We start from the raw sequence: 26,149 nt of genomic DNA, 5'->3' as shown, positions 1-26,149 counted from the left end.
GAGAGGCTTTATTACTGCCACTTTTAGTGAGTTTGATACACATCCGGTGGATAGAGAGCCGTTTATTATGTTCAACATAGGAGGGCCAAGCACAGGAAGCAGCTCTTTCAGTAGTTTAGTTGGAATAGGGTCCAGTATGCAGCTTGAAGGTTTAAAGGCCATGATTATTTTCATCATTGTGTCAAGAGATATAGTACTAAAACACTTTAGTGTCTCCCTTGATTCTAGGTCCTGGCAGTGTTGTGCAGACTCTGAGACAACTGAGCTTTGCAGGAATATGCAGATTTAAAGAGGGGTCCGTAATTTGCTTTCTAATGATCATGATATTTTCCTCAAAGAAGTTCATGAATTTATTACTGCTGAAGTGAAAGCCATCCTTTTTAGTTAGCTTTGCGACAGTATCAAAAATAAATTTCGGATTGTTCTTATTTTCCTCAATTAAGTTGGAAAAATAGGATGATTGAGCAGCAGTGAGGGCTCTTCGATACTGCACGGTACCGTCTTTCCAAGCTAGTCGGAAGACTTCCAGTTTGGTGTGGCGCCATTTCCGTTCCAATTTTCTGGAAGCTTGCTTCAGAGCTCGTGTATTTTCTGTATACCAGGGAGTTAGTTTCTTATGACAAATGTTTTTAGTTTTTAGGGGTGCAACTGCATTTAGGGTATTGCGCAAGGTTAAATTGTGTTCCTCAGTTAGGTGGTTAACTGATTTTTGTCCTCTGACGTCCTTGGGTAGGCAGAGGGAGTCTGGAAGGGCATCAAGGAATCTTTGGGTTGTCTGAGAATTTATAGCATGACTTTTGATGCTCCTTGGTTGGGGTCTGAACAGATTATTTGTTGCGAATGCAAACGTAATAAAATGGTGGTCCGATAGTCCAGGATTATGAGGAAAAACATTAAGATCCACAACATTTATTCCATGGGACAAAACTAGGTCCAGAGTATGACTGTGGCAGTGAGTAGGTCCAGAGACATGTTGGACAAAACCCACTGAGTCGATGATGGCTCCGAAAGCCTTTTGGAGTGTGTCTGTGGACATTTCCATGAGAATATTAAAGTCACCAAAAATTAGAATATTATCTGCTATGACTACAAGATCCGATAGGAATTCAGGGAACTCAGTGAGGAACACTGCATATGGCCCAGGAGGCCTGTAAACAGTAGCTATAAAAAGTGATTGAGTAGGCTGCATAGATTTCATGACTAGAAGCTCAAAAGACGACAACGTCTTTTTTTTTGTTGGTAAATTGAAATTTGCTATTGTAAATGTTATTAACACCTCTGCTTTTCTGGGATGCACGGGGGATATGGTCACTAGTGTAACCAGGAGGTGAGGCCTCATTTAACACAGTAAATTCATCAGGCATAAGCCGTGTTTCAGTCAGGCCAATCACATCAAGATTATGATCAGTGATTAGTTCATTGACTACAAGTGCCTTTGAAGTGAGGGATCTAACATTAAGTAGTCCTATTTGAGATGTGAGGTATCATGATCTCTTTCAATAATGGCAGGAATGGAGGAGGTCTTTATTCTAGTGAGATTGCTAAGGAGAACACCGCCATGTTTAGTTTTGCCCAACCTAGGTCGACGCACAGACACGGTCTCAATGGGGATAGCTGAGCTGACTCCACTAAGCTGGCAGGCTGGCTAACAGCCGGCTGCCTGGCCTGCACCCTATTTCATTGTGGAGCTAGGAGAGTTAGAGCCCTGTCTATGTTCGTAGATAAGATGAGAGCACCCCTCCAGCCATCACAAATCAAAATCAAATCAAATGTATTTATATAGCCCTTCTTACATCAGCTGATATATCAAAGTGCTTTATAGAAACCCAGCCTAAAACCCCAAACAGCAAGCAATGCAGGTGTAGAAGCACGGTGGCTAGGAAAAACTCCCTAGAAAGGCCAGAATCTAGGACGAAACCTAGAAAGGAACCAGGCTATGATGGGTGGCCAGTCCTCTTCTGGCTGTGCCGGGTAGAGATTATAACAGAACATGGCCAAGATGTTCAAATGTTCATAAATGACCAGCATGGTCAAATAATTGTAATCACAGTGAACAGGTCAGGGTTCCATAGCCACAGTCAGAACAGTTGAAACTGGAGCAGCAGCATGGCCAGGTGGACTGGGGACAACAAGGAGTCATCATGCCAGGTAGTCCTGAGGCATGGTCCTAGGGCTCAGGTCCTCCGAGAGAGAGAGAGAAAGAAAGAGAGAAAGAGAGAATTAGAGAGAGCATACTTAAATTCACACAGGATACCGGATAAGACAGGAGAAATACTCCAGATACAACAAACTGACCCCAGACCCCCGACACAAACTACTACAGCATAAATACTGGAGGCTGAGACAGGAGGGGTCAGGAGACACAAAGCCCTGACCTCAATCCCATAGAACATTTGTGGGCAGAACTGCAAAAGCATGTGTGAGCAAGGAGGCTGTCACGGTTTTCGTCGGTAATGGAGGACCAAAACGCAGCAGGTATGTGTAAGCTCATCTTGACGTTTATTAACTTCCCAAAATAACAAAACAAGTGAACGAACGATATACAGCCAGTCTGGCAAGGCACAAGGCTAAACACAGCACAATCTCCCACAAACACACAGACAAACACACCCAACTAATATAGGACTTCCAATCAAAGGCAACACCACACAGCTGCCTTCAATTGGAAGTCCACCCTAATTAACTCTACATAGAAACACACTTACTAGACTACACATAGAAATACATAAACATAGACCATAAACCAAAAACCCGGAAATACTAAATCAAACACCCTTTTACCAAAACACCACCCCGGACCACATAAAACAAATACCCTCTGCCACGTCCTGACCAAACTACAATAACAATTAACCCTTATACTGGCCAGGACGTGACAGATGCCTACAAACCTGACTCAGTTACACCAGCTCTGTCAGGAGGAATGGGCCAAAAGGCAATGCTACCAAATACTAATTGAGTGTATGTAAACTTCTGACCCACTGGGAATGTGATGAAATAAATAAAAGCTGAAATAAATCATTCTCTCTACTATTATTCTGACATTTCACATTCTTAAAATAAAGTGGTGATCCTAACTGACCTAAGACAGGGAAATGTTTACTAGGATTAAATGTCGGGAATTTTGAAAAACTGAGTTTAAATGTACTGTGCTAAGGTGTATGTAAACTTCCGACTTAAACTGTATATATAGTGTCTTAACAAAGTGTTAGGCCACCACGACCTGCCAGGTCAGCTTCAATGTGCCTTTGCATCGATTCTAAGAGTGGACAGAGTAACAGTTCTCAGAGTAACAGCATATTAATCAATTTAGGATCTTGGCCAGAGGCTTAGCTAGTAGCATTCAGTCCAGAATCTGGTGTAGAGGGCGGAGGCTTATAAACAGTTACTTATTTGAGAGAAAGAGCTTCAATGTCCGTTATCTGATATCTCTTTGTCTTGATAGTTCTTTTTACAGTTTTTTGTTTTCATCAATCTCTCTGTATCACCCCTCTGTCACTGGTTACACATCCCAAAGGGAAACTCCCCATCTCCGGGGAACAGAGTAATGTGAGGGAGTCATGTTTTTGCTGTGTATGCACTGTACTGTTGAATTGTATGTGCTTTTTTGTATTTACTGCTGGCCTTCTGGCCAGGTCTCCCTTTTCTGGCCCCAACGGAACTTCCTGGTTAAATAAAGGTTAAATAAAATATTATAAAAATAGCAATTCTTTACATACTGCACATAACACGTAAACATATAATAATAATAATATAATAATAATAATAATAATAATGATAATAATACAATAATACTATAATAATCTGTAGACTCAGACTCAAACTTCTGAATGATTTTTAACAGTTTACAATATGTTCAAAAGCACTGAAACTAAAGAGTAGTTGAAAATATATTCTCAGGAAGGAAACAACTTCTAACTGTCTAACAGACATTCTAATTTCATTCTTTATCTCTGATGCAAGTTTGGTGATTGCAACAAACTGTGGTTTTCCCTGACTTCTTCTTTCTTCTTCTCCTTTTTTGAGTGGTCAAACAGCTACTGTTCACTGCAGTGCCTGGTCACTAGAGGTATTGGATTATTTTTAATTTCACTGAAGAACGAAATGCATGTCCCACTCAGTATAGTATAGGTTTAATTAGCATCCAACCAATCAGTATGTGTGAATGAAACCAACACAAAGAAATGTACACTAGTAATGTAAAGAGGGCAACGTCATGACAGTACACACACACTAACCACTGCCACTACCACCCCTAAACCCACAGACATGTCTCTTCTTGTTGATTAAAAGGCAGAAGTGCACACTAGGTTAATCTTTAGGAATGCTTCAACTTGATAAGAATTAACGTATTTTGGAAGATTTTGTTGGGAGGAAGTTGAGGCTAAAACAGTTCATGGATCTGGAGGGAATTCATCTGCCTTGAACCCCATGTGGTCTATAAGAGCCACTCCCATATCATCAATCAAGCAGACAGAACAGAGCCACAACGACCAGGAAACAGCTTGTCCCTGTGTGTTCCTAGTTCCAAGGTTGAAATACAAGGACTTTACAGTGCACAAAGCAAGGCCTTGTGAAAATTGTGTGTACATTTTGAACAAGACATGACATAACAGTCTCTTTCTAACCTGCATTCTAACAATTAACTTAGTGAAAATATCTGCATTGTAACTACTATTGTAGTGAAAAGACCTGCATTCTAACTACTAATGTAGTGAAAAGACCTGCATTCTAACTAATAATGTAGGGAAAAGACCTGCTTTCTAACTACTAACTACCTACATTAACTACTGGTGGACAAAATGCCATGCTACACTAATGCTAGGCTAAAACAACAAATAATACAGGGTTCATCAGGGATAGGGTTAATGCATGGATCATAAGGCAGCTGTTAGTGTAGCTTCTGTCCCCAGTGGATCACTAGCCATGGGTGGCAGGTAGCCTAGTGGATTGAGCATTGGACTAGTAACTGAAAGGCTGTAAAATCAAATCCCAGAGCTGACAAGATAAAAATCTGTTGTTTTGCCCCTGAATAAGGCAGTTAACCCACTGTTCCTAGGCTGTCATTGAAAATAAGAATTTGTTCTTAACTGACTTGCCTAGTTAGGTTTCATGGCTCCTCATATAACTGCTCCCTGTACCAAGACTACATATGGCTGCATACTATGAAGGAATTCATTTTAGAGCAGCTGCAAGTACCACCATCAGCCAGGGTTTGGCTAGTCATTACTGACAATATTCTCCATTTGTACATGTTATTTAGATTATACCTGGCCTCCCATTAGTTGGCTTCAACATGCACCATTCATATATACATACATACAGGAGAGTTGTTGTTCCCGCTGAAGCAACAATGCCCCTCCACCACGGCAAGGCGGAGTCCATGAGAGGGGAACAACAAACTGAAACGAGGACCAACTGTTTATAGCTGTTTAAAGCTGTGATGGAGGAGAGGCCTAGCTGAGGTTTCTAATGTCAAAGAGAATACTGCATAGGGTCCCTGTTCATTAGGCTCCCAAGTGGCACAGTGGTCTCTCAGTGCTAGAGAGATCACTACAGACAACCTGGTTTGAATCCAGACAGTATCACAACTGGCTGTGATTGGGAGTCCCATAGGGCGTCGCAGAATTGGCCCAGTGTTGTCCAAGTTTGGCCGGTGTAGGCCGTCATTGTAAATAAGAATTTGTTTTTATGTGACTTGCCTAGTTAAATACAGGTTAAATAAATGTTTTTTTTTTAAGTTGGAGAATGTGCCTGTTCTTTGCAAATGGCTGTAGCGTTGGAGAATGTGCAGACTGGAATTCTTCCCCCACATAGTGCATGTCTGCGATTCTTCTGGCACCTGTTCTCAGCCTGTCCGGTGATTTCTTTAAAATAGCAAAATAATCATACCTCATGAATAGACAATACCTCAAACAAGATATAAATAATATTAAAAATACAAAACAATAATAAAAATAATGTGTGTTCCTTACATCACGTTCCTTCTCCCTTATTCGCCTTCCTGGTTTGGAGTGTTAGAACCCAGACGTCTCAGGTTCATCTTCCTCAACCTTGTCATCAGACATTATAACAGCATTATTACATAGCAAAAAGTGGCTGATGAGATAAGTTAATCACACAACAATGGTGGATTTTAACATGGTCACATACCTGATGTGGTGCCTGGAACTGGTGATTGGCTATGATTGGACTCCTGGAATATCGTGAAAAAAAAAATATGATCTGAATTTGATCCAAATAAATATATGATCATCAAATGAAAATGATTTTTTTTTCATAATGGAAAATTCTGTTCATAACATTACAGTAGTTGATATTACCAAGGAAACTGTCCGTATTTGCACCGGTACCCTATGAGTGCAGCCGCAGCAACAATCAGACAGAGAATGACAATGAATAGAACCCAACAGACAGCAGAGGTCTCTGTGAAGAGAGAGATACAATTAATATAAGAAACAGTCTTCAATTACAATGACATGTAATCTTGTTGCCCTAGCAAACATAATGGCTCTGATGCAAACAATTTCCTGCAGAAAGCGAAGAGATAATACTACAGTCGTGGCAAAAAGTTTGAGAATGACACAAATATTAATTTTCACACAGTATGCTGCCTCAGTTAGTATGATGGCAATTTGCATATACTCCAGAATGTTATGAAGAGTGATCAGATGAATTGCAATTAATAGTGAAGTCCCTCTTTGCCATGCAAATGAACTGAATCCCCCCAAAAAACACTGCATTTCAGCCCTGCCACAAAAGGACCAGCTGACATCATGTCAGTGATTATCTCGTTAACACAGGAGATCACTCTGTCATGCTGATTGAGTTTGAATAACAGACTGGAAGCTTCAAAAGGAGGGTGGTGTTTGGAATCATTGTTCTTCCTCTGTCAACCATGGTTGCCTGCAAGGAAACACGTGCCGTCATCATTGCTTTGCACAAAAAGGGCTTCACAGGCAAGGATATTGCTGCCAGTAAGATTGCACCTAAATCAACCATTTATCGGATCATCAAGAACTTCAAGGAGAGTGGTTCAAACGTTGTGAAGAAGGCTTCAGGGTGCCCAAGAAAGTCCAGCAAGGGCCAGGACTGTCTCCTAAAGATGATTCAGCTGCGGGATTGGGGCACCAGCAGTACAGAGCTTGCTCAGGAATGGCAGCAGGCAGGTGTGAGCACATCTGCACGCTCAGTGAGGCAAATACTTTTGGAGGATGGCCTGGTGTCAAGAAGAGCAGCAAAGAAGCCACTTCTCTCCAGGAAAAACATCAGGGACAGACTGATTTTCTGCAAAAGGTACTGGGATTGGACTGCTGAGGACTGGGGTAAAGTAATTTTCTCTGATGAATCCCCTTCCTGATTGTTTGGGACATCCGGAAAAATGCTTGTCCGGAGAAGACAAGGTGAGCGCTACCATCAGTCCAGTGTCATGCCAACAGTAAAGCATTCTGAGACCATTCATGTGTGGGGTTGCTTCTCAGCCAAGGGAGTGGGCTCCCTCACAATTTTGCCTAAGAACACAGCCATGAATAAAGAATGGTACCAACACATCCTCCGAGAGCAACTTCTCCCAACCATCCAGGAACAGTTTGGTGACAAACAATGCCTTTTCCAGCATGATGGAGCTCCTTCCCATAAGGCAAAAGTGATAACTAAGTGGCTCGGGGACCAAAACATCGATATTTTGGGTCCATGGCCAGGAAACTCCCCAGACCTTAATCCCATTGAGAACTTGTGGTCAATCCTCAAGAGGCAGATGGACAAACAAAACCCCCAAAATTCTGACAAACTCCAAGCATTGCTTATGCAAGAATGGGCTGCCATCGGTCAGGATGTGGCTCAGAAGTTAATTGACAGCATGTCAGGGCGGATTGCAGAGGTCTTGAAAAAGAAGGGTCAACACTGCAAATATTGCATCAACTTCATGTAATTATCAATAAAAGCATTTGACACTTATTAAATGCTTGTAATTATACTTCAGTATTCCATAGTAACATCTGACAAAAATATCTAAAGACACTGAAGTAGCAAACTTTGTGGAAATTAATATTTGTGTCATTCTCAAAACTTTTGGCCACGACTGTAAGCTAAACGACATGTACATATGCAGTAAGAGGTAAGTGTGTATCATGACCATCTTAATTAGTGGTTATACAGTAACTTCCAATAGAAATGGTAATGAGGCCATAAGTCTGATATTAACACATGCAGTGAAAGAGAAGTGAGCATCTTGCTCAACTTTCTTATCCATGCTACATCACATTTCTCAACCTCATGTGTTTTATGTGTATACCAGGAATGCCTGTATTGTTATCAGACAAATTTCCCCATGGGACAATAAAGTATTCAATAAATCAGGCAATCAATCAATTATAAGCAACTTGTGTGTGTGTGTGTGTGTGTGTGTGTGTGTGTGTGTGTGTGTGTGTGTGTGTGTGTGTGTGTGTGTGTGTGTGTGTGTGTGTGTGTGTGTGTGTGTGTGTGTGTGTGTGTGTGTGTGTGTGTGTGTGTGTGTCTCAGGTGCATCTCACCAGAGGATATGTGTACATAGAGGGAGCCAGTTGCTCGTCCGTAGGGGTTGGAGGTCTCACAGACATAGAAACCATTCATCTCAGAGCTGAGACTGAGGAAGTGCAGTATGTCTCCCTCTGCTTTCACTGAAGACCCAGGCCATGGCTGGACCACTCTGAGGGGGAGAGAGAGAGAGGAGGAGAGGGGCTGAGTGTATGTGTGTGACTGTGTGTGTGTGTGTGTGTGTGTGTTAAAGACAAAGGCATGATTTGACTGCCAGCATAATTCAACAACTGTCCTTAAGCTAATTTAGATATCATGTCTTAACAAGTGCAGATAACATTTACATTTAAACTGAATTGAACTAGTTTACATAGGAGTGAGTACCTGCTCCAGGTGTAGTTGGGTTGTGGGTTACCATCTGCTACACATAGTAAGACTGTGGTTTTAGAGGCCTCACTAAGTGTGATGTTCACTGACTGAGGTGGATCTATGAGAGAGAGAGAGAGAGAGAGAGAGAGAGAGAGAGAGAGAGAGAGAGAGAGAGAGAGAGAGAGAGAGAGTCAGCCTACAGGGAAGAAGTCAAAAACTTAGCAGTGTGGTGACCAAGGAGCTGTTTGTGGACTATAGGAGAAAGAGGGGAGAGCACTTCCATCCACATCGATGGGGCTGTTGTGGAGTGGGTCGAGACCTTTAAGTTCTTTGGCGTCCACATCTGTAAGTACTTAACATGGTCCACACTCACCCGCACAATCCTGAAGAGAATGGGCCCTCAGATACTCAAAAAATTATACAGCTGCATCATCGAGAACATCCTGACTGACTGCATCATCGCTTGGTATGGTAATTCACCTGCCCTTGACCGCAAAGCGCTACAAAGGGTGGTTCAGACAGCCCAGTATATCACAGGGGCCAAGCTCCCTGCCATCCAGGATCTCTATAGCAAATGGTCCCAGAGGAAGACCCGAAAAATTGCCAAAGAGTCCAGCCACCCAAACCATAGACTGTTCACTCTGCTACGGTCCGGTAAACGGTACCAGAGCATCGGCTCTCGGACCAACAGGCTCAGAAACAGCTTCTACTCACAAGCCATAAGGCTGCTAATTAATCAATTATGGTACCTAAACTATCAGCACTGACTCTATCTTGCACTGACTGTACACTTTATATATACACTGACCTGATACATACTGACCCTACGCATACTCACTAGACTATATATGCACACCATATACACACACACACACACACACACACACACACACACACACACACACACACACACACACACACACACACACATACTGACACAACACAAACACACAAATACAGACAGACACTCACACACCAACATACACACACACTTTTACACATAATTTGCTGCTGCTACTCTGTTCTTTATTTTACTCTTATTATTATTACTATCCTGATGCCTAGTCCCTTTACCCTGCCTTCATGTACATATCTACCTCAAATACTTTATTATTATCTATCCTGATGCCTAGTCACTTTACCCTGCCTTCATGTACATATCTACCTCAAATACTTTATTATTATCTATCCTGATGCCTAGTCACTTTACCCTGCCTTCATGTACATATCTACCTCAAATACCTTATTATTATCTATCCTGATGCCTAGTCAATTTACCCTGCCTTCATGTACATATCTACCTCAAATACCTTATTATTATCTATCCTGATGCCTAGTCACTTTACCCTGCCTTCATGTACATATCTACCTCTAATACCTTATTATTATCTATCCTGATGCCTAGTCACTTTACCCTGCCTTCATGTACATATCTACCTCTAATACCTTATTATTATCTATCCTGATGCCTAGTCAATTTACCCTGCCTTCATGTACATATCTACCTCAAATACCTTATTATTATCTATCCTGATGTCTAGTCACTTTACCCTGCCTTCATGTACATATCTACCTCAACTACCTGTACCTTGTACCTCTGCACACTGATCTGGTACTGGTACTCCTTGTATATAGCTCCACATTGATCTGGTACTGGTACTCCTTGCATATAGCTCCATTCTTGTGTATTTTATTTTAGTCCTCTTGTGTTAGTTACTATTTTTTTTTTTTTAACTGCATCGTTGGGAAAGGATTTTAAGCAAGCAATGCACTGTAAAGTCTACACCAGTTGTATTCGGCGTATGTGACAAGCAACATGTTATTTTTTTTAATTTGAGAGACAGAGAAAGAGAAACAGAGAGGTGGTTACAGTTACTGTAGGTATAGAATGTAAATAGACCTACACTCACACACCAATACCAAGACAGCTATATTACAACTATAACAATGACAGGAGTGGAACTTTAATCCACATATTTTTTTTATTTTAATTGAACTTTTGTTTAACGAGGCAAGTCAGTTAAGAACAAATTCTTACTTACAATTATGGCCTAGGAACAGTGGGTTAACTGCCTTGTTCAGGGGCAGAACGACAGATCTTTACCATGTCAGCTCAGGGATTCAATCTAGCAACCTTTCAGTTACTGGCCCAAAGCTCAGATGAGGCAAAGCCTTGTCTTCCTTCATTTCAGTTTGATTACTTGCAGTAGAGAAGCAGTACAATGAAAGCCTTGTAGAGGTCCATACCACTCTGTTCCTCAGAACTATGTTTAAGCTAAAGAAAATAACAGTTGTTACAGGCTAGATCAAAGGCTTTCCTCGGTTGAAAGGGTTTTACATGGAACCCAAAAGGTTTCGACCTGGAACCAAAAAGGGTTCTACCTGGAACTGATAGGGGGTTATTCAAAGGGTTCTCCTATTGGGACAGATAAAAAAAATGTTGGTTCTAGGATAGAACCTTATTTTCTAAGAGTGTGTAGACCAGGGGTGTCAAACTAATTTTAGCTCAGGGGCCACATGGAGGAAAATCTATTCCCAAGTGGGCCTGACCGGTAAAATCATGGTATATATAACTTAAAAACAAAAACTTCAGATTGTTTTCTTTGTTTTAATACGATCAACATAAAACTGGAGCCTGAGGACAGTGTGTCCACAATAGTACAAGCACAACATCACTATTAATCATAAAACACCTCAAGTTTATTTGAAAATTCTAAAGAAAAAGAACACACAAACACACAATGCCTCAGTGATTCACAGAAGTATATCACAGATCACAGAACTATATCAGGGTCTCTCATGCAGCACTTTAAGTGGGGTTGCATAGTTTATTTGACTCCTGATACCTGGCATCTTTTAGCTTTCACCAGCGCATCAATAACAGGCGTCACATCCTGAGTGGCAGCCAACTTCAGGATGCGATTCAAGTGCTTGTGCGTGAGCCTTGAGCGCAGCTTTGTTTTATTTATGCTCATTACAGAGAAAACTTGCTCACAAAGATATGTGGTTCCAAACATGCACAACAGTTTTGCAGCGAGGGCTGTCAAGTTGGGGTAACCTGGCAAGAGATTCTGATAAAATGTGTCCAAGCCAGCTGTGGCAAATTTGCCCTTCATATCCGAGTCACACTGCAAGTCTATTATTTCATGTTGGATGCTGACGGGCAGATCAGAGGGATTCACGGTGAATGGCGAGCAAAAAACGTTGAAGTCTTTCTCCAGTTCACCAAAAATCTGAAAGCGTTGCTCAAACTCCCGTAACAGTCCCGTTATTTTATCTTTGAACCGCTTCATGTCTGCCACATGTTGGGTCGCGCACACATTTTTCAGACAGGGGAAGTGAGCTGCATCACCACCGGCGAGTTGCGTCTCCCACAATGACAGCTTCAACTTGAAAGAACGTATGCTGTCATAATACTGGGTGATGACTTTGTTGCGCCCTTGCAGCTGTTTGTTCAAGTTATTCAGGTGCTCTGTAACATCCACCATAAATGCAAGGTCCTGCATCCATTCTGCGGAATGAAATTCTAACACTGGTTTGCCCTTTTCTTCCATGAACTGTTCAATTTCTTCTCTTAAATCAAAGAAACGCCTAGGCACAGCACCTCGGCTTAACCATCTTACCTCAGTGTGGTATGGCAGGCCATAGATGTGGTCTTTCTCTCTGAGAAGGCTGTCAAACTGACGGTGATTCAGGCTTCTGGATCGGATGAAATTAACAGTTTGGATGACCACCTTCATGACGTTATCCATCTTTAATGACTTGCAACACAAAGCCTCCTGGTGCAAAATACAGTGAAAAGTCCAAAAATCACGTCCTCCATTTGCAGATTGCACTTTCTCACTGAACATTGTCACAACGCCTGCTTTTTTCCTGATCATTGAGGGCGCACCATCTGTAGCCAGGCTGACAGCGCGGGACCAGTCCACTCCGACCCTGTCCAGCGCGCCGACGAGTGCGGTGAAAATATCAGCTGCTGTCGTTGTATCTGTCATCTGCACCAACTCCACGAACTCCTCGGTGACGGTCAATGTGTCATCAACTCCGCGGATGAAAATGGCCAGTTGTGCAACATCTGTAATGTCCGTGCTTTCATCAATTGCAACTGAAAACCCAATAAATGACTTTACTTTTTGCTTCAACTGGCTGTCCAAATCCACTGAAAGATCGGAAATCCTGTCTGCAACTGTGTTTCTTGTCAGGCTGATATTTGCAAAAGCCTGGCGCTTTTCAGGGCACACAATCTCCGCTGCCTTCATCATGCATGTTTTTACAAATTCACCCTCACTAAATGGTTTTGAAGCCACTGCGATTTCATTAGCAATGAGGTAGCTAGCTTTCACTGCAGCGTCACTGATGTCTCGGCTGTGAGTAAACACAGACTGCTGTTTCTTCAGACCCGCCAACAGTTCATTCACCTTCTCCGCTGTCCTTGAAAGTGACCATTTTTCTTGGAACACTCTGCACTCTGCGTCCACTTTTCTCTTTTTTGACAGAGACATATTGGGGCAATGAGGGTGCCAAAGCACATAATGTTAAAAGTAGAAGCCGTAATAAATATCGCGGGCAAAACAAAGTAGCTCATCCGGACTGGCTGCACTTGCTTGACCTACTTGCTCTGCTCCGGTATTAACAGTTTGCTTGCTTAACACAATTGCTATTGCGCCTTCCAGTGGACGCAATTGGAACAGCAGTTTCTTTTATTGAAAAATTGCAGCTCATTTTTATACTTTACAAAATCATCTCGCGGGCCGGATTAAACCCCTTTGCGGGCCTGATCCAGCCCGCGGGCCGGACGTTTGACACCCCTGGTATAGACAGACATGGACTGGTTAGAGGGGCTACTAGGCAACAGTCAGTGAAGACAGTGACACTCTATACATACAGTGGATGTCTATGGTCTATGACAGTGATAGTGGAGTATACATTTACAGTGGATGCCAATAGTGTAGGACAGTGGTAGTAGAATATATTTACAGTGTCTGTCTATAGGGTAGGGCAGTAGTAGTGGAGTATATACTTACAGTGGATGTCTAAGTTGTAGTTGTAGCTCCTTTCTGTTGCCAGGGCAGACTGGTTGACCACACACTGGACCTGCTGCTGATTGGCTGCTCTGGTTGGCACCCCGAGCAGGTGGCTGAGTACTGTGGTGGTTCCGTTGGCGTGCTGGGTGGAGTTAGTCACTGTTCTCAACAAACTGCCCAATGTACCTGTCTTCCACTTTACATCTGCCTGTGGCTTGGCACCAGCAGCCACACAGGTTGCCAAGACAACCTCATTCTCCCCAATGACAGGAGTAACATCAACTGTCACATTCACCACTGGAGGAACTATGACCAGAACACAAACCAACAGAGAATAGAAAACATGAACAAGTCACTCATTGTAAATTTCAGACTATACATGGAAAAACTACCAAAACAGACCTCACATCACGTGAAATGCTCATGTTATATGTCCAACAAACTTTAAATAAACCATATTAAATAAACCATATCATATCATTTATTTGTTCCATTGCAACATACATCATTCGTAGCTACACATCTACTGAATTGGAGGTTTGGTCAAATCAAGTTTTAACAGGTTTTAGCTCACCCTGATGAGAGGTACTTGCACCTGAGGTATTATGTTTCACACACATCACAAAATCTGTTTTTCAGCTTCACCAGTTCCACTGAAAAGCATCCACAGCCCAGTGATTATGCCGTTAAGGAATGCTGGATATAGTGGTGTATTCTGTATATTCCAACATCTGTTCCACCATTAGGAACACTATTGGTGCCTGTACTCTCCTGGTTACAGCTTGAGTAACAGGATACACTCTCACAAAGGAAGTTGCTAAGTACAACCAAATAGGGTTATTTAATTTGTCCCTATACGGGATCCCTTTTTTGTTCTACCTAGAACCCTCTACGTAGGGTTCATCCATAGAATTAGGAATTAGAATTGGATCTCTATGGGTTCTTCATCCCCCTTTAAATGGTTCTGCCTGGAACCCTCTATAAATAATATAATCTATTTTAAAATGTTTTATTGCAGTGAAATGTGTTGTTTTACAGGGTCAGACATAGTAGTACAGCACAGCTGGAGAAAATTAGGGTTAAGTGTCTTCCTCAGCCAGAATGAAGATATCCAACAGTTGGAACTTTTAATCGCCTTCAATATGCATTTTAGAAAGACTGCCAGGTTAGGGAAGTATGATAAAATATCTACCTAAATAATTTAATCTGGAACAATTATCTCAGTAACGGATGCAATAAGTCTAACTATTAAAAGATCGGAAAAATTTCGAAAAATATTGTTATTTTTTTACGTGTAGCATAAGGTTAATCAACTAATCAATTCACATACAAAAACACAGATATTGAAACAAACAAATCTACCTGCAATAGATGCATGCTGGGAAATATTATAATAATGGGCATGGTTATGGGTGTTTAGGCTTCTCCAAACTCTGATGCTGCTGATGGTCATTAGTAACCTACCAATCTTGCTTACTGCTTGGTACTCTGCACACTACTGTCCCTCTAATCCCTCTGACATCATTGCAAAGGTAATTGAAAATCTAATCAAACACATTTCTGTAGGCTATGCAGTTGCATGAGAAAACAGAGTTTTGATGGACTCTATTAAAAAGGGGAGGGAGTATCCCATCAGCTTTCTATAGGCTAGACCAGTGGTGTAAAGTGCTTAAGTAATAATACTTTTAAGTACTACTTAAGTCGTTTTTGGGGGTATCTGTACTTTACTATTATTATTTTTGACAACTATTACTTTTACTCAACTACCTTCCTAAAGAAAATAATGTACATTTTACTCCATACATTTTCCCTGGCAGCTAAAGGTACTCCTTACATTTAAAATGCTAAAGCAGGACAGAATTATGGCACCTATCAATATAACGCTTTGTCATCCCTACTGCCTATGATCTGGCAGACTCACGAAATGCAACTACTGTGTTTGTAAATTATGTCTGAGTGTGCACCTGTCTGTCCCTAATTAAAAATAATAATAAGATCGTGCCTTCTGGTTTGCAAAGTATAAGGAATATGATGTATAGCACTTACTTTTACTTTGTACTTTTACTCAAGTATGACAATTGAGTACTTTTTATACCACTGTACTTAAGTATATTTAACTTATAACCTATACTTATTTGAACCTTTATTTAACCAGGCAAGTCAGTTAAGAACAAATTCTTATTTACAATGATGGCCTATCCCGGCCAAACCCAGACAACGCTGGGCTAATTGTGCACCTCCCTATGGGACTCCCAATCACAGCCGGATGTGATGTAGCCTGGATTCGAATCAGGTACTGCAGTGACGCCTCTTGCACTGAGATGCAGTGTCTTAGATCACTGCGCCACTTGGGAGCCCAAAATTATGTGTGCTTATTATATACAGTGGGGGAAAAAAGTATTTGATCCCCTGCTGATTTTGTATGTTTGCCCACTTACAAAGAAATTATCAGTCTATAATTTTAATAGTAGGTTTATTTGAACAGAGAGACATAATAACAACAAAAAAATCCAGAAAAACGCATGTCAAAAATGTTATAAAATGATTTGCATTTTAATGAGGGAAATAAGTATTTGACCCCTCTGCAAAACATGACTTAGTACTTGGTGGCAAAACCCTTGTTGGCAAGCACAGAGGTCAGACGTTTCTTGTATTTGGCCACCAGGTTTGCACACATCTCAGGAGGGATTTTGTCCCACTCTTCTTTGCAGATCTTCTCCAAGTCATTAAGGTTTCGAGGCTGACGTTTGGCAACTCAAACCTTCAGCTCCCTCCACAGATTTTCTATGGGATTAAGGTCTGGAGACTGGCTAGGCCACTCCAGGACCTTAATGTGCTTCTTCTTGAGCCACTCCTTTGTTGTTTTGGGTCATTGTCATGCTGGAATACCCATCCACGACCCATTTTCAATGCCCTGGCTGAGGGAAGGAGGTTCTCACCCAAGATTTGACGGTACATGGCCCCGTCCATCGTCCCTTTGATGCAGTGAAGTTGTCCTGTCCCCTTAGCAGAAAAACACCCCCAAAGCATAATGTTTCCACCTCCATGTTTGACGGTGGAGATGGTGTTCTTGGGGTCATAGGCAGCATTCCTCCTCCTCCAAACACGGCGAGTTGAGTTGACGTCAAAGAGCTCCATTTTGGTCTCATCTGACCACAACACTTACACCAGTTGTCCTCTGAGTCATTCAGATGTTCATTGGCAGACTTCAGACGGGCCTGTATATGTATTCTTCAGCAGGGGGACCTTGCGGGCACTGCAGGATTTCAGTCCTTTACGGCGTAGTGTGTTACCAATTGTTTTCTTGGTGACTATGGTCCCAGCTGCCTTGAGATCATTGACAAGATCCTCCCGTGTAGTTCTGGGCTGATTCCTCACCATTCTCATGATCATTGCAACCCCACGAGGTTAGATCTTGCATGGAGCCCCAGGCCGAGGGATATTGACAGATCTTTTGTGTTTCTTCCATTTGTGAATAATCGCACCAAATGTTGTCACCTTCTCACCAAGCTGCTTGGCGATGGTCTTGTAGCCCATTCCAGCCTTGTGTAGATCTACAATCTTGTCCCTGACATCCTTGGAGAGCTTTTTGGTCTTGGCCATGGTGGAGAGTTTGGAATCTGATGGATTGATTGCTTCTGTGGACAGGTGTCTTTTTTACAGGTAACAAGCTGCGGTTAGGAGCACTCCCTTTAAGAGTGTGCTCCTAATCTCGGCTCGTTACCTGTATAAAAGACACCTGGAAGCCAGAAATCATTCTGATTGAGAGGGGGTCAAATACTTATTTCCCTCATTAAAATGCAAATCAATTTATGACATTTTTGACATGCGTTTTTCTGGATATTTTTGTTGTTATTCTGTCTCTCACTGTTCAAATAAACCTACCATTAAAATTATAGACTGATCATTTCTTTGTCAGTGGGCAAACGTACAAGATCAGCAGGGGATCAAATACTTTTTCCCCCCACTGTACGTATTACGGACACAGTATCTTTTACATTATTTATTTTGTGTTCAACTGTCTCTGTCTCTTAAAACCATCTATATTTGATTTCTATTTGCCATATATTTCAACTGTTCTGTGATGTTCCACAAAGGTTCTGAACCTTTCTATTCTCATTGTTTCTACAGATTATACATTGAAAATACAATGTTTGCTGAAAGTATTATTATATTATTGATCGATTGACTATGACTTTTCAGATCACCCAGTAGTGCAATCTGCAGAGTTAGCTCCAGGTAAATATTGCAATTCTTCAGTCATTTCTGGACCTGTGACCAAAAACAAGCTACATATGGACAGTATCAAAACAAATGATCTAATGATTCTGTCTCTTCGCAGCAAAATCTGCAGAGCTGGGAAGGTTGTATCCCCCATATAAATAGCATTATTTTGGTTGCAAAAATGTTGTATAATAATTTAAATGTAACAATTCAAAGTTTTGAATCGGTGTCATTTTGCATATCTGTTCATAAACCATGTGCCATTTACAGTATACAGTGACTTAGGGTTCATTTTGCACTTCCTAAAGCTTCCACTAGATGTCAACAGTCTTTAGGACCTTGTTTGAGGATTCTATGGTGAATTTGAAGGGAATAACAGCCCAAGGAAGTAGGTGTTCCATTATAAGGCATGGGTTCAGTCACGCACAGAGACTTGGGAGCGAGCTGAATTCATATTAATTCCTAAAGAGAACGGATAGGTCCGGTTGGAATTTTATTGAAGATATATGTTATTAAAAACAACTTAAAGATTGATTCTATACATCGTTTGACATGTTTCTACAAACTGTAGTTTAACTTTTTTGACTTTTCGTCTGGACTAAGTAAGCACGCACGTTGTGGATTTGGATAGTGAACCTAACGCGCGAACAAAATGGATGTATTTGGAGATAAAGATAAACTTTATCGAACATTTATTGTGGAGCTGGGATTCCTGGGAGTGCATTCTGATGAAGATAATCAAAGGTAAGTGAATATTTATAATGTAATGTCTTAGTTTAATTGACTCCAAGATGGCGGGTTTCTGTTTGCTTGTTGTTGGTGTCTTCTGGGATGTACTCAGATTATTGCAAATTGTGCTTTCGCCGTGAACCTTTTTTGAAATCTGACAAAGTGGTTGCATTTAGGAGAAGTGTATCTATAATTCTGTGCATAACACTTGTATATTGATCAAAGTTTATGATGAGTATTTCTGTGATATGTGTGCTCATTGTGCTCATTCACCGGAGGTTTGGAGGGAAAACATTTCTGAACATTACACGCCAATGTAAAATGGGGTTTTTGGATATAAATATGAACTTTATTGAGCAAAACATACATGTATTGTGTAACATGAAGTCCTATGAGTTCCATCTGATGAAGATCATCAAAGGTTAGTGCTTAATTTTAGCTGTATTTCTGTTTTTTGTGACGTCTCTCCTTGCACGGAAAATGGCTGTGTGGCTTTTCTTGTTTAGGTGGTGTCCTAACATAATCTAATGTTTTGCTTTTGCCGTAAAGCCTTTTTGAAATCGGACAATGTGGTTCGATTAACCTGTTAGGGCTAGGGGGCAGCATTGACACGGCTGGATAAAAAACATACCCGATTTAATCTGGTTACCACTCCTACTCAGTAACTAGAATATGCATATACTTATTACATATGGATAGAAAACACCCTAAATTTTCTAAAACTGTTTGAATGGTGTCTGTGAGTATAACAGAACTCAAATGGCAGGTCAAAACCTGAGAGATTCCTTTACAGGAAGTGGCCTGTCTGACCATTTCTGGAACTTCTTTGCCATCTCTATCATTTACTAAGGATCTCTGCTCTAACGTGACACTTCCCACGTCGTCCATAGGCTCTCAGAGCCCGGGAAAAAAGAGAATGTCGTCATTCCAGCCCCAGGCTGAAACACATTATCGCCTTTCTCAAGTGGCCCATCAAGAGACACTAGCTTATGCGCGTGACCCCGACCGCCCCCGCCTTTGGGATTTTTTCCTCTGTTTGCCGAAAAGGAGATTCCCTGTCGGAATTTTATCGCTTTTCTACGAGAAAAATGACGTAAAAATTGATTTTAAACAGCGGTTGACATGCTTCGACGTACGGCAATTGAATACTTTGAATTTTATTGTCAGGAATTGCGCCAAGGCGCGACACTTCTTTACTATTTCGGATAGTGTCTGGAACGCATACGAACAAAACGCCGCTATTCGGATATAACGATGGATTATTTTGGACCAAACCAACATTTGTTATTGAAGTAGACGTCCTGGGTGTGCATTCTGACGAAGACAACAAAAGGTAATGACATTTTTATAATAGTAAATATGATTATGGTGAGTGCTAAACTTGCCGGGTGTCTAAATAGCGAGCCCGTGATGCCTGGGTTATGTACTTAGAATATTGCAAAATGTGCTTTCACCAAAAGCTATTTTAAAATCGGACATATCGAGTGCATAGAGGAGGTCTGTATCTATAATTCTTAAAATAATTGTTATGCTTTTTGTGAACGTTTATCGTGAGTAATTTAGTAAAATGTTAGCGAATTCCCCGTAAGTTTGCGGGGGTATGCTAGTTCTGAACGTCACATGCTAATGTAAAAAAGCTGGTTTTTGATATAAATATGAACTTGATTGAACAAAACATGCATGTATTGTATAACATAATGTCCTAGGGTTGTCATCTGATGAAGATCATCAAAGGTGAGTGCTGCATTTAGCTGTCTTCTGGGTTTTGGTGACATTATATGCTGGCTTGAAAAATGGGTGTCTGATTATTTCTGGCTTGGTACTCTGCTGACATAATCTAATGTTTTGCTTTCGTTGTAAAGCCTTTTTGAAATCGGACAGTGTGGTTAGATTAACGAGAGTCTTATCTTTAAATGGCTGTAAAATAGTCATATGTTTGAGAAATTGAAGTAATATGATTTTGAAGATTTTGAAAATCGCGCCACAGGATGGCAGTGGCTGTTACGTAGGTGGGACGAATTCGTCCCGCCGGTCCCATAGAGGTTATGGAGAATCTTATCTTTAAAATGGTGTATAATACTTGTATGTGTGAGAAGTCTTAATTATGAGATTTTTGCTGTTTTGAATTTGGCACTCTGATTTTTCACTGGCTGTTGTCAAATCGATCCCGCTAACGGGATCCGCCTGTTAAGGGGTCACTAAGAGGTTTAAATGAAACTGGTATACTTTTTTATTTATCATACATTTCTTTCACCAATTATGGTCTTTAATGCAGGGCAGACAGACAAGTTCCTTACTTTTTCCCCCTTCCACTTTACTCTTAAATTTTTGCGGTATTTCTGAAATGATTTGGTTGTAATTTTGGGTAGAGCGGACATTTCCACATGTTTTTGTTAGCTGCATGTCCTGCCTATGATATCATTTGCAAAGATTACCTTATTTATTTATTTTTTCAAAAAGTATGTATTTTTTAATCAATTAGTGTATTTGAGTTTAACCACAATATTTGTTGCATTATTTGTTCTGTTGTTTTTGTACCCTTTACATAGATTGTTTTAATATGAAATTTGTAGAGTTTATTTTAAGGTTAGGGATAGTGCCACTTTTTAGGATGTCAATATAAATGTATTCATGCTTGTTTGTCATTTAATCATTATGTGTGTTATTGTTTTTACCATTGAGGACCACTTTGGAAACAAGCGTTTTAATTAATACTATATTCTGTTATCCAAAATCATTTCAATTCAATACATTTTGAATGTTCAACAGAACAGGAAAATTGTGAAATTCACTCACTTATCAAGAGAACACATGATCATCCCTACTGCCTATGTTCTGGCGGACTCACTAAACACAAATGCATCTTTTATAAATAATGTCTTAGTGTTGGAGTGTGCCCGTGTGTCACGCCCTGGCCATAGAGAGGGTTTTATTCTCTATTTAGGTTAGGCCAGGGTGTGACTAGGGTGGGCATTCTATGTTCCTTTTTCTATGTTCTTTATTTTCTATGTTTTGGCCGGGTATGGTTCTCAATCAGGGACAGCTGTCTATCGTTGTCTCTGATTGGGAACCATACTTAGGTAGCCCTTTTCCCTCCTTGTGTGGTGGGAAGTTGACTTTGTTTATGGCACATAGCCTTTAGCTTCACGGTTTGTTGGGTAGTGTTTATTGTTTTGTTCGGCATCTTTTCTAATAAAAATAATATGTACGCTCACCATGCTGCACCTTGGTCCTCTCCTTTCAACCGACGTGACACATTGGCTATCCTTACATTTTTAAAGCAATAACATTGTGCAGTCTGATTTGCTTAATATAAGAAATTTGAAATGATTTATATTGTAAGTTTTACTTTTGATACTTAAGTGTATTTTAGCAATTACATTTACTTTGATAATTAAGTATATTTAAAATCAAATACTTTTAGAGTTTTACTCAAGTAGTATTTTACTTGGTAACTTTCACTTTTACTTGAGTAACTTTCTATTAAGGTATCTACACTTTTATTCAAGTATGACACGTTGGTAGTTTTCCCACCACTGATGATTTGAAAAAGTTGCAAAAAAAGTTAAGCTGTGTCTTGCCTTACTGCACAACATGGGCTTCATTCCTAAGTGATAATACATAATTCACACGTGATAGGCTATTATTGTCACCTATCAGACTATTCTTAATTTAGTGTCGTCTTTTCATATACTAAATAATATATGTGGGAAATTAGTTTTTATTTAGAATGGACCATTATCATGCACCTGTCATGGAACAGGGAGAGGTTGAGGGTAGAGGAAGGACAGGAGTAAAAACAAACAAAATAGAACAATTGTGAAATTGACTGTGTCTATAAAATGTATATAGTATTCACTAGTTTACTCCAATTATGGGAGGGTTGATAGGATTAGAAAGTAACAAAGTAAAATATATTTTAAAAAATGGGATCTGTATTTATATACGTGTGTATGTATGTGTATATATATATATATATTTGCAAAGAATATATGGGGGATTGGAAGTGATGCAGACAATTACATTGATGGAAGTTAGAATCTATCTGCAACATTAAAGCTGATCTACCCCTTAAAATAAAAGTACTATGAGTTGTCAGGGAAAATGTGTGGAGTAAAAAGTATCATATTTTCTTCAGGAATGTAGTGAAGTAAAAGTTGTCAAAAATATAAATAGTAAAGGAGAACCCGTTGGACACCTTTTTTTCTAAGCGCAGAGATGAGGGTTCTGTAGATGAGGGCTCTGCTCTTGCTTCACTTGAATTATGAAACTACCAACTTCTTACCTTTCTAGTATTGATTATCACATTCAGTCTTTCCACACTGTCAATCATAGAAACAGTGATGCAAAGAGTGAAGGAAGAGTTCTTACCAAGCACAGTCAGGGGTATCTCTGTAGTGTATGCTCCACTGGGGTAAACACTGAAGATACATGTGAAGGTGCCTTCATCAAACAGTCTGACAGCTGTTATTCGAATAGATCCAAGGTTTTCCAATGGGTTCCCAATAAATTGGACTCTACCTACCAATCCATTCTGTGCAATAACCTTAGTATCCCCATTGGGATAAATCAGCATAAAATTATGGTTCTGTGTTTCTTCCCAAGTACTTTTCTGCCATGTTATCTGTTCGAGATCCTCAGTTGTCTCTATCAGTCTGCAGGATAAATCCACATCCTCCCCCTGTACCACAGTCCTGTGTCCTCCAATCACCCGTGTACCTGAAGAGAAAACATAAGCCAAAAAAACTGTCCAAAAGATACCTGTAGAATAGATGTTTATGAACTCTAATAAACAGAGATGTTACCTAAACACACAGATAAGGCCATTATTAGTATTTAGCTGTGCTTATGAACTATGATATCCTATTGATGGTGAAATGTGGCTATTGTAAAAACAAATGAGCCAATTGCTCAATATTTTACCCTAAGCCAAATTGGGCAGCCATAGTCAGAGGAGATGGCTAAAGCACATACTGATCTGGGTCCAGTCTCGGCTGAAACTACTTAGTGAATATGTTATTAGAATAATAAGCCAAAAGCCCTGACTCTATTCTTACACTTAATCAAGACTAAGATATTCAATACATTCCCAGATACTTGTGCATGCTCAGCATGTCTCAAAACAAAGGACAAGGACTACAGCTGAATGGTGGGATTGTGTGTTTGGTGGGTGTTATTGTCTTGCCTTGTGTCAGTAAGAAAAAAGAGACAAAAACATGAGCTCAATAGTATGGCATTTTATGACATCAATTGGAAACCTACTTTCTGTATCCCTCTGGATCATGAGTAGAATAACACAGCACAGATTCCGTAACATGCTTTGCTCTTCTCATTGCTATGGTCAGAGGGGAAATGTAATTATGGAATTATATAACATTTTAAAATTGGTGATTTGTAAAAATGAGGACCTATTCATTGTTTATGTAAGACAGTTATGTAGGCTAAACTCTATGTAAAATAATGTTGTGTGCAATAAAATGTATTCAAGCAATGGTCTCCAATCATCACTCTTTGATGGAGACTATGCACATCTTGCAATGTAGCCCAAACCTTTTCACAAAAATAAACAACCAGTCCTACATTGGTCAGTAATAATGGAACAAAACAGATGCTTCTGTAAATTTAATAGACCACTAACCTTTGATGAATGGAAGTTCCTCTGCTGTAATAGCTGAGACATTTGTTTTTGACGTTTGTGCTGACAGAAAAATGTCCTCCTGCTGTAGGAAAACGCTAATTCAGTAAGCCACAGCAGCTATAGCACAATGGGGTGTTTCATGGATGAGACAGTCTCCACCCCACTCGCAGACTCCGGGCTTTTCATAGGCTGTGTGCTTCCTCTTTGAAAGCCTCTACCACCTTATACTGGTTATGAAACATACAATTAGCCCTCATTACAAAAAAACAAGAATGATGGGACAAAATTATGTATTTTCTTTAAGAAAAACAAAGTTAAAAACAGCAACAGGCCAGAATCTGTATGACTTGGGACCCCCCTCTCTGATGATGCACTATATACACTACCGTTCAAAAGTTTGGGGTCACTTAGAAATGTCCTTGTTCTCCATGAAAACACACATGAAATGAGTTGCAACATGAATAGGAAATATAGTCAAGACATTGGCAAGATTAGAAATAATGATTTTTCATTGAAATAATAATTGTGTCCTTCAAACTTTGCTTTTGTCAAAGAATCCTCCATTTGAAGCAATTGCAGCATTGCAGACCTTTGTCATTCTAGTTGTCAATTTGTTGAGGTAATCTGAAGAGATTTCACCCATGCTTCCTCCACCATGCTTGTCAGATGGCGTCAAGCTCTCCTCAAGCATCTTTTCATTTGGTCTGCGTCTCACGAATGTTCTTCTTTGTGATCCGAACACCTCAAACTTAGATTTGTCTGTCCATAACACTTTTTTCCAATCTTCCACTGTCCAGTGTCTGTGTTCTTTTCCCATCTTAATCTTTTCTTTTTTAGCCAGTCTGAGATATGGCTTTTTCTTTGTTTTGCAGGTAACATTATTGCAAAAGGGTTTTCTAATGATCAATTAGCCTTTTAAAATGATAAACTTGCATTAGCTAACACAACGTGCCATTGGAACACTGGAGTGATGGTTGTTGATAATGGGCCTCTGTACGCCTATGCAGATATTCCATACAAAAACCAGCCGTTTCCAGCTACAATAGTCATTTACAACATTAACAATGTCTACACTGTATTTCTGATCAATTTTATGTTATTTAATTATTTTAAGTGACCTCAATCTTTTGAACAGTAGTGTACATATTACCTCAATTACCTTGACTAACCTGTGGCCCCGAAAATTGACTCTGTACCCGTAACCCTGTATATAGCCTCTCTACTGATATTTTACTGCTGCTCTTTAATTATTTGTTATTTTCATTTTTTACTTATCTATTTATTACTCTGAACTTTTTTTTACTGGATTGTTGGTAAAGGACTTGTAAGTAAGCATTTCACTGTAAGGTGAAATTTGATTTGATTTATTTCAGAAATAGAGCCCAGGAGTCAAAAAAAAGTATTTAATTTCAGGTAAACAATCATGTTGTCACGTCCTGACCAGTATTAGGGGTTATTTGTATTGTAGTTTGGTCAGGACGTGGCAGGGGGTATCTGTTTTATGTGGTTCGGGGTGGATGGTTGTTTAGAAGGGTGTTTGATTTATTATTTCCGGGTTTTGGGCTATGTTATATGTTTTGTATTTCTATGTTCATTCTAGTATTAGTATTTCTTTGTTTAGGTCATTGGGTGTTGGACTCTCAATTGGAGG

At 40.1% G+C, this 26,149-nt stretch overlaps 1 protein-coding gene across 3 annotated transcripts; it reads right to left on the bottom strand.

Annotated features, from left to right (window-relative positions):
- Window positions 1–4,117: 4,117 nt before the first annotated feature.
- On the bottom strand, window positions 4,118–24,744 carry LOC106586644 (nectin-3). 3 transcript variants are annotated; one of them, XR_006761974.1, is made up of 11 exons: window positions 24,499–24,744; window positions 24,123–24,195; window positions 23,232–23,579; window positions 13,908–14,213; window positions 8,899–9,001; window positions 8,532–8,686; window positions 6,324–6,426; window positions 6,154–6,196; window positions 5,976–6,053; window positions 4,757–5,867; window positions 4,118–4,724 (listed from the first exon to the last, which is right to left on the bottom strand). XR_006761974.1 is itself a non-coding variant. In XM_045707602.1 (10 exons), exons 2-9 carry the CDS (start codon window positions 24,175–24,177, stop codon window positions 6,018–6,020), a joined length of 1,149 nt encoding a protein of 382 aa, XP_045563558.1. In that variant the 5' UTR covers window positions 24,178–24,195; window positions 24,499–24,744; the 3' UTR covers window positions 4,118–5,867; window positions 5,976–6,017. The 3 variants fall into 3 exon arrangements, 2 of the variants coding, with proteins under 2 accessions (XP_045563558.1, XP_045563559.1); XM_045707602.1 differs by having other exon boundaries at window positions 4,118–5,867; XM_045707603.1 differs by lacking the exon at window positions 24,123–24,195 and having other exon boundaries at window positions 4,118–5,867; window positions 24,499–24,685.
- Between the last annotated feature and the right edge of the window lie 1,405 nt (window positions 24,745–26,149).

The sequence above is a fragment of the Salmo salar genome, chromosome ssa25 (genome assembly GCF_905237065.1).
Source record: "Salmo salar chromosome ssa25, Ssal_v3.1, whole genome shotgun sequence".
In the NCBI taxonomy this organism is placed as follows: Eukaryota; Metazoa; Chordata; class Actinopteri; order Salmoniformes; family Salmonidae; genus Salmo; species Salmo salar.
This window is presented reverse-complemented; position numbering and strand designations above follow the sequence as displayed.

What these genes read in the sequence shown, in the direction of transcription:
- LOC106586644 (XM_045707602.1), bottom strand. Translation starts at nt 24,177, where the DNA reads ATGTTACGGAATCTGTGCTGTGTTATTCTACTCATGATCCAGAGGGAT. An exon ending in CTATGTACACATATCCTCTG is followed by an intron (nt 6,427 to 8,531) that starts GTGAGATGCACC and finishes CTCTCTTCACAG; the next exon opens with AGACCTCTGCTGTCTGTTGG. An exon ending in AAATACGGACAGTTTCCTTG is followed by an intron (nt 6,197 to 6,323) that starts GTAATATCAACT and finishes ACGATATTCCAG; the next exon opens with GAGTCCAATCATAGCCAATC.